The sequence below is a fragment of the Astatotilapia calliptera genome, chromosome 3 (assembly GCF_900246225.1).
Source record: "Astatotilapia calliptera chromosome 3, fAstCal1.2, whole genome shotgun sequence".
Classification (NCBI taxonomy): domain Eukaryota; kingdom Metazoa; phylum Chordata; class Actinopteri; order Cichliformes; family Cichlidae; genus Astatotilapia; species Astatotilapia calliptera.
Window position 1 is genome coordinate 204,922 of NC_039304.1, and position 15,079 is coordinate 220,000.

General features: G+C 40.4%; 1 protein-coding gene across 14 annotated transcripts in view; it reads right to left on the reverse strand.

Moving 5' to 3' along the window:
• The window catches only part of ablim2 (actin binding LIM protein family, member 2), a 95,445-nt gene that overhangs the window by 47,051 nt on the left and 33,315 nt on the right, over positions 1-15,079 (reverse strand). For all 14 annotated transcript variants that reach the window (XM_026157954.1, XM_026157972.1, XM_026157993.1 and 11 more), the window contains exon 2: positions 13,980-14,147. In XM_026157954.1, coding sequence (XP_026013739.1) covers positions 13,980-14,147 — 168 coding nt within the window. The remainder of the gene's footprint in view (positions 1-13,979; positions 14,148-15,079) is intronic.

Sequence of the window (15,079 nt, forward strand, 5' to 3'; positions counted from 1 at the left end):
AACCAGAAGCCTTGGATGAACCGGGATGTTCGTCTCCTCCTGAAGGCCCGCAACACTGCCTTTAGGTCAGGAGATGCACACGCCTACAGTACAGCCAGGGCTAATCTAAAGAAGGGCATCAAAAAAGCCAAACACCATTACAAAAAGAAGGTAGAAGAACACTTCTCCAACTCCAACCCCCGACGCATGTGGCAAGGACTCCAGACCATCACAGACTACAGGACCACCAAACCCTCCCCCGCATCCTCTGATGTCTCCTTCCTCAACGAGCGCAACAACTTTTATGCTCGTTTTGAGCGAGGGAACCCCACAACCACAACCAAAGCAGATGTGACGCCAGACCACCAACCTCTGACTCTCTCCCCCACCGATGTAGGAGCGGTGCTGAGCAGGATCAATGTCCACAAGGCTGCAGGCCTTGATGGCATCCCCGGGCGTGTTCTCAGAGCGTGTTCTGGGGAGCTTGCAGGAGTGCTCACAGACATATTCAATCTGTCCTTGGCCCACGCTGTGGTACCGGCCTGCTTCAAATCCACCTCCATCGTCCCGATACCCAAAAACTCCAACCCATCTTGCCTCAATGATTACCGCCCAGTAGCACTCACCCCCATCATCACTAAGTGCTTAGAGCGACTGGTCCTAGCACACTTCAAATCCTGTCTCCCCCCCACCCTGGACCCCCACCAATTCGCATACCGCCAGAACAGGAGCACAGAGGATGCAGTCTCCATCGCAATGCACTCTGTCCTCTCACACCTGGACAACAACAACACCTACGCCAGAATGCTGTTTATAGACTTCAGTTCAGCATTCAATACAATCCACCCCTCACAACTCATCAGGAAACTGACAGATCTGGGCATCAGTTCCCTCATCTGCAAATGGTTACTGGACTTCTTGACCAACCGCTCCCAACATGTCCGGCTGGATAACCACTGCTCATCTACCATCACAATGAACACCGGTGTACCACAAGGCTGTGTGATGAGCCCTTTCCTCTACTCCCTCTTCACCCACGACTGCAGACCTGCTGATGGTTCCAACACCATCATTAAGTTTGCAGATGACACCACGGTGATTGGCCTCATCAGTGACAACGATGAGGCCGCCTACAGGGAGGAGGTGGATCGTCTGGCTGAGTGGTGCGACAGTAACAACCTGCTGCTTAACACCGAGAAGACCAAGGAGCTCATCGTGGACTACAGGAGGAATGCTGACCCACATCCACCCATCCACATTAAGGGGACGGCTGTGGAGCGTGTGAGCAGCTTCAAGTTCCTGGGAGTCCACATCTCCGAGGATCTCACCTGGACGACCAACTGCTCCAAGCTGGTCAAGAAGGCTCACCAGCGCCTCTTCTTCTTGAGGACTCTGAGGAAGAACCACCTGTCCTCAGACATCCTGGTGAACTTCTATCGCTGCACCATCGAGAGCATCCTGACCAACTGTATAACAGTCTGGTACGGGAACTGCTCTGCCTCGGACCGGAAGGGGTTGCAGAGGGTCGTGAAAACTGCCCAGCGCATCGCCGGAGCACCACTTCCTGCCATAAAAGACATCTACAGGAAGCGGTGTCTGAAAAGGGCTGGGAAAATCATCAAAGACCCCAGTCACCCATCGCATGGACTCTTCACCCTCCTGCCCTCTGGGAGGCGCTACAGGAGCCTCCGGACTAAGACCACCAGGTACCGGAACAGCTTCTTCCCCACAGCTGTCAGACTCCTGAACTCTGCCTCCTGACATCTGACCCATGTTAAACTCATGGACTGAACATACACACACCCACAATGGACAACTGTACCCTCAAACACACAATAATAACATGGACTGAACCACCACTCACAACCACTAGCACTTTATATAGCCTCTGTAGAATTATCCACATATCTCACTTATCTTAACTGCACTACTGTATAGCTCTGTAAATAATCATTCTGTACATTCAATAATCTTTAATCCTACAACTGTTTACAACTTGCAAAGTTCCCATTCTGTATAGCTGTATATCTCAGATTCTGTAAAGTTATTCATTTCATATTCTGTATAGTTTTTCATATTTATATCCTGTTCATAGCCTGTACATAGCTTGTACTCACTACAGCCTGTACATACTTATAGTTATAGAATATTCACAACATACTTCATACCGTGTACATTATAACATACCATAATAGACCCATTTCTGTAATATACTCACATATCTATATTATTGCTAATTAGGGCTGCCACAAACGATTATTTTGATAGTCGACTAGTCACCGATTATTTTTGCGATTAGTCGACTAATCAGATCATCATCCATTGAACGTAAAAGTACAGCTTATTGCACCAGCAGCATCTGCTCTTATATAACTATCATTAGCTTACAGCTTTAAGTGTTTAAGGTCTGTGCTAACTAAAAATAAAGACAAGATGATAGTTAATTGAATTCTAATTAAATGTGCAGATTGTTTCGGTGGAGTTTAATAAACTCAGCCGATTTACTCAGGAACAAATAAAATACTGAAAAAAGCCAAACAATAACATTTTTAAGTTATCTAAGTGACTTGTATATGTTTAACCTGAGTAGGGCGGTGGGTTTGAAAACGATCTGCCGGGAGTCCGGTGCTCTCATGGCCCCCGGCTAGTTATCGAGCTAGTGGGTAACAGACGCCTCCGAAAACGTCGGAGCGCTTTTGAAAATATGTGGTGTCTTGATAAACTGAGCAGATATTTGAGGTTTACACAGCTACATTCTCGCCTGAAAATATGTTAAACGTTTATTTTGTGACCCAGAAAGAATAATAAGAGTAAGATTAAAACTAACTAGCTGCCGCCATTGTTGACAACTGCGCTGGGCCGCGCTATGAATTCTGGGACACAGTTTTTTCTTCTTCGGGGTTTAACGGCAGCTGGCATCCTTGTACATGCAGTGCTGCCATCTTCTGTTTCAGTCCGTTATTACACTCTTAAATCCTGCTACTTATTCCTGCTTTTGGGATCTTACAAAGCTTCAAATGACGCGTCGACTATTAAATCAGTCGTCGACGATTTTGATAGTCGACGTAATCGTGACTAGTCGACTAATCGTGGCAGCCCTATTGCTAATATATATTGTAATATATCTATATCACTAAAGCACTTCTGGATGGATGCAAACTGCATTTCGTTGCCCTGTACCTGTGCATGTGCAATGACAATAAAGTTGAATTCTAATTCTAATTCTAATTCTAAATAGTCAGAGGTTATAGCCAGGAGACAAGAAACATGTAGGGAAGGGTGGAATTAGGAAATAACCAAATGGATAAAAAAAGGGAAAAGAACCAGACATCAGAATTTGTTCTCCCTTTTTTCCTTAATTATCAGTTTTTAAAAGCAAGCCAAATGAATATATAGTGTATAGGTTTAATTCAACAGACATAGGACTGTATAGTAAACAAAACAAAGATATGAAAAACAAATGAATTTTATACTAGAATTTTATTGCTCACAGTGAAAGAGGCAGAAGATATTGCCTTGTTATCCCTTGGCTATTTATTTAAAAATAACTTAACCTCAGTTAGTAACAGCTCCACAAAAGGCCAAAATAAACAACCGTGGAAACTTTGGATGATAGTGAATGAATTTGCATTTTTCAGAGATCTAAAACAACATATCAGAAACCTGTTAGGCATCCACTTTATTAAATGCTACACCCTAGAAATACAAGAAATGTGGAGAAAACAAAGTAGGGGAATTAACTTTAAAAAAACCACCTCACTGGGAAAATACACATCAGTCACATGCAACACACCCACCAATCAGCTGATTCACAACCTGTGAACAACCCAGCAATGAAATTAGGGCGCATAAAAAAAACAAAAAAACAAAATCATCCAAACTGGTGGTGGATGCAACACAAAGTCTTCCTAACTTCAAAATGTATGCTCTATGCTCAAAGACAAATCTGCATGCACCATTAGAATGGGAACTCAACAAGTTAGTTTAAGAGACGAGGGTAAAGTTTTAATCTAAATCTAGACAGCCACTTCTATACTTTTATAATTAATCTCTTTTATATTACTTTTATAAAACAAAGTCAGAAAAATCCACAGAGTTTAAAGTAAAAGAAAGACACGGTATTGTGGTACGCAGAGCCAGTTTGAGACGTCTGATTGTTTTCTTCAGTAGGGTCACGTGAGCATGGGTGTGTTATTAGCCCGTGTGCAAATAATGAACCGTGTCTGTTTGTCTGCCTTTGAACAAAACATGACAGGATCTCACCCTGATTACACACAGCAAACATAGCAACCATATGACATCACAGAGCTGCTATGCCCTGAGGGAAAGCTTCGCTTTGTTTTTCCTCTCCATTAGCAAAAACAAAACCCCTCCTGCCTTTCCCCCCAATTCTTTCTTTCTGGAAAAAACAACAGGAAAGACACATGATAGAAGTTTGTGCTGCTTTGTGTCATGCCTGGACACTGCTCAGTGAACCTTTACACACTTAAACTTGCAGGGATGTCCAAAAGTTCACTATATGGACAAAAGTGCCACACCTCTTTATCTTTGAATTAAGGTGTTTTGTAAATTCCATTGCAACAAGTGTATAACATCAAGCACCTATCCATGCAGTCTGCCTTTACAAAAGAATGTGAAAGAATGTTTGGTACTAAAGAGCTCACTGAACTCGAGCGTGCCACTATAATAGCAAGTCAGTTTGTGAAATTTCTTCCCTCCCGGATATTCCATCATCAATTGTAAGCAGCATTGATGCAAAGTGGAAGCTTTTAAGGACCAAGTGGCAGACCACGTAAAGTTGTAGAGTGATGTTGCTGAGTACAGAGGGACATAGTGGATGAGAAATAGCTAATGCTCTGCTGACTTAATAACTTCTTCTGCTCTTAACATCAGCACAAAAACTGTGAACCAGGAGCTTCATTGCATGAGTATTCATGGCTGTGCTTTTGTCCATGTCTCTAGCGCATGCTCTTAGCACAAATTCACACACATACTTGCATGAACATTGGAAGATGTGTGTCAGCAAACTTGCATAAAAACAGTGTTGATGAGTTTTTCCAGTGGTAATTAAGATCCATTTCACTGGTAGACAGGTCAAACCAGTAAATTTAACCAAGCCTAAGTTTCTGTCATTAACTGGTTAATGACCAGCGTCCCTCATGTGCTCAAATCAGTATATGTTTTTTATTGTTATCACATAAATTTAATCAAAATAAACATATTAAACAAAAAAATGTCTGCATTCATTTTGCTTTTTAAAAACATTAACAAAAAGAAAAAAGTATCCTCTGTAAATCGCCACCTTAGTGTGGTAGAGGTGTGTCCAAGTGCTACTAGGGGCTTTTTGTGGGGTCTCTCAAGGCAACTTTGTCAAAAAAAACAAAACAAAAGAAGACTTTTTCACATGACCCTCTACGTAAATATCAAAGGATCCAGGAACAGGGATACCAGGGTCCCACTCTGGAACCAGGCCTGGGGATGAGCTTGAAAGGAGGTTTAGCCCACTGGGTACAGCAATAATTTTCTTCACTGACATACATTAAACTAAAACTACAACCTTTTACTGTGATTCTGATTCTGAATGATACGTTGGATAACTTTTGTGGAGCATTTGCACAATTTCTCTTTTTTTCATCAAGCTCTACCAGGGCTTATGATGTGCTAATAAAACAACAATACAAGCAGGAATGTTTTCGCAGGAAGACAAACTTTTCCAGCAGCTGCAATCAATTCCCTTTCATCCGGTTCAGAAATTTGGCAACCTGTCTACAATGAGATAATGCTCAGATTTGATGGAATAAACACCACTACATGGTAACTCTGAGTGGATGGATAGGTGGAGTCATGTTTCGAGGAATAAAATATAACCACAGAAACAATAATTCAGCAAAGCCTCTTTTGAAATGCTCTGAGACAGTCAGTATAAAATTTGGAAGCCAAGTGCCCACAAAGACACTACACAAGGAGCTTTTGTCCTTTTCGTCCAACACCAAAAGGACAACAGGACTCAAGTAATTCTACGAACATTAGGATTTAGAACAGGTTTCGTGTGATTCAGTTAAATTGGGAAAGAACAGCTAAGAGACTGTTTATAAATGACTTAAGACTGCTTTTAAAAGACTTCGGACTTGAGTCTTCAGAAATGATGTGGACTTCTATGAGACATTTAAGGTTTAGGAACTCAGAATCGTTGAGACTTAATGTAAATGTCCTTTAATACACATGAGGCTTGATTCAGAATTTTTTCAAATGACATAAGTCTTGAAGTAAGACTTTAGACTGACAGACTTGAGACTGTGAGAGAAAATAAAACAAGAAAACAGCTTTGCTATTAAGCAACATAGAAAGAGACATAGTGGGCAGAAACCTATAGAGAAACAGACGTCCTCACTCAGTCCTAAATGCTGTTTCCCATCAGCTCATCTTTCAATCCCTGTGTATTTATACCTACACTGCCAGTTGGCACACAGGCTTTTCTCCTCTCTGTATCATAACTTTTTTGCTTAAGCAGCTCAACACTTGAGTCTTTATGAGCTCATCCTTCATGGATAACTCTTCCACAAAACATTAAAGGTGACAGCACACTAAATCGTTGTATGTTATTTGTTTAATGGGAAGCAGAGTAACATAGTTCATATATTGCAGATTACTCAAAGTTACTGTAAACTTGCCTCTAATGCAGATCAAAAGGTTTTTGCCTGACTACATGACATACCGTCTCATTGCAAACTGGAATGTGTATTACGAATGCAGGGGGTGGGGCATATGTTGAAAGCCAAATAAAGTTGAATAAACTCAGTAGACATGGAAATAAAAATCAGTAAACTGATTTGTCCATATTTAGAATTCTAACATCAGTGGTGTACTTGGTAAAACTGTAACTTGTTATAAAGTAATACAGAAATGCTTTCCATCTTTTTCCATGGAGTTAAAGAAAAACTGGTGTTTTAATTGATGTGACCAAAAATGTAAAAAAAACAAGAAAGTGTTAACAGCCACATGAAAGTGTCAGAATTAGCCTTGAACTCTGAACTCTGAACTCAGAAGAACAAAAATGGTGTCATTTTAGAATCATCTAATCTCCATGACAACAGAAGGTGAGTTTGTGGGTGTTTTCACTGGACTCGGACCAAAGAAGATGAGATCACGATGCATCTTATTAGACACGTTGTCCTGAGACTCAGCTGATAAGAACAGAACATGTCCGGGCGCTGAACTGCAAAAACAAAAAACTGCAACAAATACAAGAGGTTTTCAACTTTTTAGCTCGGGCTACACAGAAGTGCGTCTGTTTGCACATTAATCCTTTTAATCCTCTGACACACCACACACCATAAGCATGGAATATCTATGTCATAATTAGAAGCAATAACAACATCAAGAAAGCTACCTGCTCTCAATATGTCAGCGTGATGTAGGTTTACGGGTTACACTACAGTAGAAAGATGCTTACAATGTCTTCTGGCTGACAGATATTACTTTACAAAAACAAGACTGTTTCTGTCTCTGAAGGCTTATCTCATGCATAGTGAAGGCACTTGCGTAACTCCAAATGACTTGAGAGGAATTCAGTGTGTTGTGAATGTGCTTCCCTCATGCTAAATGAGGTCTGTTTAGCTTTTCCTCGAACGGAATGGATGGATGTACAACCAACTTACCCTGTTGTGGTCTATAAATAAAATATGGTGCATCTGTTTTCTCATGTACAAGTGAGGTCTAGTGAGAGAGAAAAGTAACAGATTTAAAACTCTGGAGAAGAAACCAAGTCAAAAATAATGCTGGGTATCCTAAAAATATCCTACTAAAAATATTAAAAATGTCCTAAATATATTTAATTTTGACACAACGAAATAAAAGACGGCTAGCAATGGCTAACTGACTCGCTAATCAGATTGTGGTCTTTTTTTGACTCACTTCTGATTTGAAGCTGCATTGTTGATATAGATATGAAATAACATTCTGCTTATCTCCAAAGTTGATTCTGTTCATCTGGACGTAGTGTTTTCAGTGGGAGAAACGTTTCGTCACCCATCCTATGGACTTCTTCAGTCTCAGCTGACTGCAGGTTTCCCCAATCTTATAAACAGTACATTTTGTATGTGTGTGAATGGGTGAATGACTGAATGTAGTGTAAAGCGCTTTGGGGTCCTTAGGGACTAAGTAAAGCGCTATACAAATACATGCCATTTACCATTTTACATTTGCATAATGACTGAAACCAGCCCACTGAATGAACAAAGCGACTGTTTAAATCTTTACAGATTTTACAGTTTTGTAAGGCAACTTTAACCTTAACCTTTGTTGGCTCATCGTTTAGTTGTTCAGCCCAACTCCCCACTGTTTTGGTTCACCGGCTAGCAACAGCCGCCTCCTAATTAAGTACAAAAAGCTAAGCTGCATGCCACAAAGTAAAAGATAAAAGAAAGAGTTAACAACTACCATAAAATCTTAGCTGTGTATAGTGCAGCTAAGAAGGCAGATATTTTTCTCAAAGGAAAAACAAACAAAGCTAACATTTATGTGTCAAGAGCACCTGGCTGCAGCCACTATGGAGCTCCACAGTGGCAATAACAGGTGTGGACCTCCACACACAGTATGGTTAGGGTTCCATGTTGGTTTTTTTGGGCTTTTTACAGCTTTATTTGAAACGGTAAATTGAAAAATGACAGGAAAGCTGAGGGAGTGAGAGCAGGGAACACAGACGGCCATAGGTTGGATTCGAACCCAAGATAGCTGCTCTCAGCCATGCAGCATATGGCTGACTCTGTCCTAGCCTTTACGATAGACTTGCGCGATTTCCACTGTATCTATTCAGGTCACATGTTTCTGCCTACTATGGAGCTCCAGATTGGCTGCAACCCTTCTCTTATGTGTTCTGGATATACTCATGAACTCTTCAGCAATTGGTAAACTAACATTGAAAACACTAAGCTTACAAGACCTGTAATCTTTTGATAATTTGTGGTTTGTGTTATTTCAATGAAGCTCGAAATAGTATCAGAAAAGATAGCTTTCAGTCAAGATTGCATCCACTTATTGCATTCACCCACAATATTTTTTACAGTTTGAATTAAGACCAGTTTCAAGAAAATCCGTTTTCAAATGTTCACAAGTAATGTACCCAAGTACTGTTTTGGGATTTTGTGTGTGTGTTTTTCCAAAAAAAATTAAGATGTTCTATCTTTATACATCCTTCATCCTCAGAGGCCCTATATACTGACATGCTGTGTCGTTACAAGAAGGTGACCTTGACTCTTTGTGTGTGATCAGGGTTAAATATACATGTGGCATGTGCTCGCTGCTATAAATGTAAGACCCTGACTGCAGCTTGTGTTTTACAATGAATCACCACTCAATTCAACTTTATTTATATATAGCGCCAAATCACAACAACTGTTGCCTCAAGGCGCTTCATGCACACGTGTGGGGTGGGATCGTTGGGGTGTGGGTAGGACATTGTCAATACCAATCCATTTCACAACCTTAACTATAGCATCTTCAGTCTGCTTACACTGATTTTTTTGCAGGCTAATTGAATTGTACTTGGGAAAGAAAATCCAAGGTTGATTATTCTAATACGTTAAATGCTTGCTGTACAGACGAGGGAGGTCTATTTTCTACTTGAAGGTGAACACTTCCACACCGTCCGTCCACCCTCCCAATAGCACCCCTAATACACATGTGCTTGAGGTCAGCTCCCCCAGCCATTGGGCCGGTCATTGAACTGATGCACACACACGCACACACTTCCCCTAAATATGTTCTGGTTAGTTGGCTTCCAAGAAGGAGACAATTCAATAGCCAACACCCAACTGAGAACATCACAACCATCTGCTATTATAACATCAATGACTGGACTGCGAGGACCTTAACATGTGGCCAGCACCGTCTATTTACTTCCAGGAAGAAGCACAGACTGGTTGGGTAATTGTACAAAAAAAACAATGCAGTCCATAAATATGTCAAAACACTCTGCGTAAAGGCTGTAATTGCATACAACACAGAGTGGAAACCCCATTGTAACCTGCTTCTTAATGACTTTGGACTCGGTTTATTTATTCAAATAATGATATTGGTAAGCAAGTAGTTTATTTTTGTAGTAATAGCCGGAGCTAGCTATATGATAACCCGACGGGCGCTGCTGAGATAGATTTTCGTCGCCCGACCGGAGATATCGCTAGCTCCGGGACGTCGGGGTAGCGATTTTGCGATCCCTGCTGTTGGTTTATTCTGTAAATCTAATCTTTCACTAAGTTCTATGTTGTATACGACTAATACTATTTAAATTGTGTGTGTTAGACAACACAATGCACACTTGAGGGCATTCTCATTCCCAGTGCATAACATACCAACAATTTGTCACATCCCGAGGTGTCTTATAGTTCCTATGACACGCTCCAGATTGTGGATGGAATCCAACAGAATGACACTTGTGGTGGTAACACACGCTCCAGCCGTGTATTTCAGCCCTAACCCTAACCTTAACCATAACCGTAACCGTATCTCATAGTGTTTTCCAAAGCGATTGATGATCAGAATGTAAAATAAATGTAGATCTCTAGGTTCATTCCAAACGGTTCTCATGTCTCTGAATAAATAACGTGCAGACATTTTGTCCGCCGAAAGCGTAACATACCAACGATTTGTCACATAGTGTCGGTATGTTACGTTTTGGGATGAGAACATGTTGGCACACATTGGGACAATTCGCAGTATATGCTGGGAAACTATATACTACACAGGAGGTAAAATAGACCCTAAAAGGAAGAACTGCAATGGGCCTTAGCTCTTGCAGATTTGATACAGAAAAAAGGGAGAAATATATTTAACATTTACTAGAACTATGAAAAAGTTTGAAAAAAATGTTCTGAAGCTACTGAATGGCATAATTTAAAGCAAAAAAAAATTTCCTGTAAAGCACATGTTCAGTTTCCCTCTGTTTCTTAGCTGCGGACTTCCTAACACTTCTCATTTATCTGTTTTAGGGTGTGTCCACATATTTTCACATTTGAGTATTCCCCGCTGTATTCAAATGCTGTTTGGATGATGTGATGGCCATTCAAGCGAGTAAAAACAGAAAGGGGATAAATGTCTGTCTGAGCTGTTCGGCCAGGTCGTATTGTCTGCAGCTGTCTGCTGTTGATGGGGTCTCACTGCTAGATTAAAGATATATGAGACACAGACAAAACAGGATATACAGAAGGCCACAGTCTTCACACTTCCTCAAGCACACACTTAGGTGTTGCTGGAAGCTACAATAAAAACACCAATTAGTGCTCATCACTAATGAAGGGGGTGGGTGGTTGGGATGTTTGTCAAATGTTTATAATAAAATAAGAAAAGGACAAAGTCCTTTTCTTTTCTTTAAAAATATATTTAAGACGATTAAAGTTCTATGTGGGACTTTATCCCACATATGCCACATATGATTTTCAATGATTCATCTTCAACTTGGAGGGTTACGTGAATCCAGTGAAGTGTTTCAGAAAATTAGCTTATCTGGTCCAACCGCATTCAATTTATTTATATAGCAACAAATTACAGTTTCCTCAATGCGGTAAAGACTCCATAATAATACAGAAAAAAGACTACCCCAATCAGCCAGCACTTGACGATAATGGGAAGGAAAAACTTTAGTTTAATTCTTACAAATTTTAACAAGAAGAAACCTCCAGCAGATTTAGGCATTGGGAGGGGCATCTATCACCAGCTTGGGTTGAGGGGAGAGAGACAGATCCAATATGAGACACAGATTTCAATTCAGTTCTTATTTTGTTTCTAATATTTTTCTGTTTTTAGTCTAATGCAGTCCCCAGAAGTTGTTATATTTTTTCTATGTCAGTTGTTAATAATATTTTGATGTTGATATCTCAAAAAGTATATTTTTTATATGCTGTCAGTTGGTTTCTATCAGTGAGTGATGCCACATGGTTCTGGTTATCTTCTCATTCATTACCCTTTGAGGCTTTTGCAGATGTTTCCTTTTATGTAATGAAAGCTCTTGTTTGTGATTGGCATTTGGGCCTCACCTGGTTTCTATATATTGTCACTCCTCTTTGTTTCAAATTACACTGATGATGTCTTATCTTTGAAACCCGTCTAAATATAGTGAAATACATTCATTAGAAGGTACTTGTACTGTCTTAATCACTTTAGTAAGTAACTGCTGTCACTTGAAAGCACACTGTCAGTTGTATATGTTGAATATATGTTACTACTATGTATATTATGATAAACATGCAGAAATCTTGATATATTAAATAGAGCTAGCTGAGCTTTGAGGTTTCCTTGCTTCAGATCTGGCCACTGTTAACCTCTTGGCTAACACCCAGGCTAAAGGCAACTGATGATAATACTGTAATAAAATCAGGGGCCATGATTCTCTTCCATGAAGCATGCACTGAGAGAAAAACCTAAAATCTTAATGAGCATTACACTTTGTTGAATTAAGCTGCTACCACTCCTTTGGGTGTCTCCTCTTTTCTTTGATGTTAAATTTCCAACTGCGGATTGACAAGCGCCATTGCCACTAAGCCTGCTATGGTTTATTTTATTGGCATACTCAAACGTTTCAAACTCCTATCATTCCACATCTGGAAGTTTTAATAACTAACCGAACCTGACTCCCCACCTAGGGCTCACAATGCTGGGATAATCAGCACATTTAACAGGCCAGATTCGTTGGAAATCGAATTTATGTGGTCATGCTTTAGATTTATAGATGGGAGGAACCGCCAAGCACTTTTGGGTGGGGTAAAGAGAACCCTTACATAGCTCCTCTGACTGTTGTGTGTTGGTATTAGCATACTCACTGAATACTTGGCATGAATCACCTCAATTTGCTCATTTTTTTCAAACCAATCATAAAAGCTCTTCATGAAGGAACAGCTCAATCAGTAAAGCGTGACAGCTTAATAGATGCTGTCATTATTGACAAATCAGACTTTTTAAATTAATAGCCACAAAGATGACATTTTTATTAACTATTTTGTGCCATACAGGCTATAAATACAGTAGTCTGTAGCATGCACCATAATATGCAGTGTTGGTCTACACAACAATAATGGCCAAAACTATGCTACAACTAAATGCTAAATCTAAGCTACAACTTGCAATAAAAAGGAATCATCTGTTAAGTTAAACAAAAACAAGCTGACCACTGAGTGCAGTACACTTATAATCTTGTGATGGCACTGCAAACACTGCCACTTTATCACCTGATAACAGAGTTAAAGATGGAGGTAGTGGTAATGGCGGGGCGTAAATGTACAGACAGGGAGTCTGCTGGTCAGTGTAAGATTAAACTCCAGGAAGCTGCCGACACTTTAGCGACCCCAACCATTGCCTAGCAACCGGAGCGTGTGTTGACAACAACAGCAGTCTGACACAAGAATCGAGCTGGGAGTCTGGCCTGGGAGTGGTGAAAATACACACTCAAAGTCACATGTGAAAAGAAAAAACAAAAACATCCACCACCCACCCACAAGCACACACATACACACAAATGGAACATGCTCACATTTCAAGTTTCTGACACTTGCAGCTACCCTCCCAGATTATATGTACAAAGAAAAAATCCCCTCACTCCCACCCTACCCCTCAATCACACACACACACACACACACACACACACACACACACACACACACACACACACACACAGCTGGTTAGCTTTGACCAATCCATTAATAATGACTGTATTGCTCAACTGTAGATGTGCTATCACAGTACATAGAAAAACGATAAACCAATGCTTTTTTATTCAGTCCTCTAAATCTCAGCCACACGGTGTCTAACTAGATACTGGCATTGCTGGCATTACCCTGGCCTCCAGTAATGCTGTGAGGATTCTTGGAGTGACTATTGACCAGGATATGTGCTGCAATATGCACATTAACACACACAATATTGCAAAAACATTTTTGTAACATCCCATCTCATTGTGCAGTTCATGCATCTGCATTATGTCTTGGCTGTGGCTCTGATTTGGTGTTACATACCTTTGCAGATGAAACACTTAATGTGAAAGTGTTTATTCTGAACTCGGAGTGCCTCCCCTTTGCAGGGCTTTCCACAGTTCTGGCAGGCGACAGGTCCTCCACTGCTACCCTGCTTCTGTTTCTGCTTCTGTTGCTCCAGAGGGCTGTGGACAGCCTGCTGCTGAAACACTGGAGGGGGCACACACGGGGACACAGAAAACGATATTAGATTATACTGTAGAAGATATGTGTTTGGAGTAATACTCCTAATATATGGTAGAAAACTGCTTATAAGGTTGATAAAATCCAAAGTGATTTGTTTAATTTCTATGAGCCCTTTATTCATATCTTATACTTGTATCTCATGACTAATAAACACCTAAAAATCTTATGTGCAATGTCAGATTTCATTGCTAAAATAGAAAACAGTGCTTTGATCCAAAAATATCCAACTCAACACTCTGACTGTGACACAAAGATATAAATATAACATTCTCATTTGTTTTTCTTTGTTCTGAGTCTCAACGCTGAAACAGGTTTTAAATTCATAATTTCCTGGCAGGTAGGATTGTCTTCTTACTCTACTCTCTATTGAGCCATTTGCTATCTTGAGCAATATGAGGGCATACAATTCAATGTTTCAAATCATCAAACAAATCATATTAGAGTACTACAACCTGAGTCAATACTAACAGGGACTTCATGTATTAAGGGGGAATAAAATCCAAACCTACCTGGCCCTATCTGAAAAAGTCATTTTGTGATCTTATTGGTCAGCAGTGGTTTTAACCTTGGAATGCTTCCATAAATGCAATTTTTGCTTGGTCTCTTTGTTGTTGCTGAATCATGAACACTGACACCAAATGAGGCAAGTGAAGACTGCAGTTCTTTAGATGTTTTGGGTTCTTTTGTGACCTTGTCAATGGGTTGCCAATGCAACATAATAATGGCAGGCCAACCACTCTCGGGAAGGTTCACAACTGACCACAGGTTGTTCCAAGTTTCCTCAACTTGAGGATAATAGCTCCAAAACCTTAGAAGTGGCTTTGTAACCCGTTCCAGACTAATATCAATAACTCTGTTTCTCAGCAGTTTCTTTAGACTATGTCATGATGTGTTGC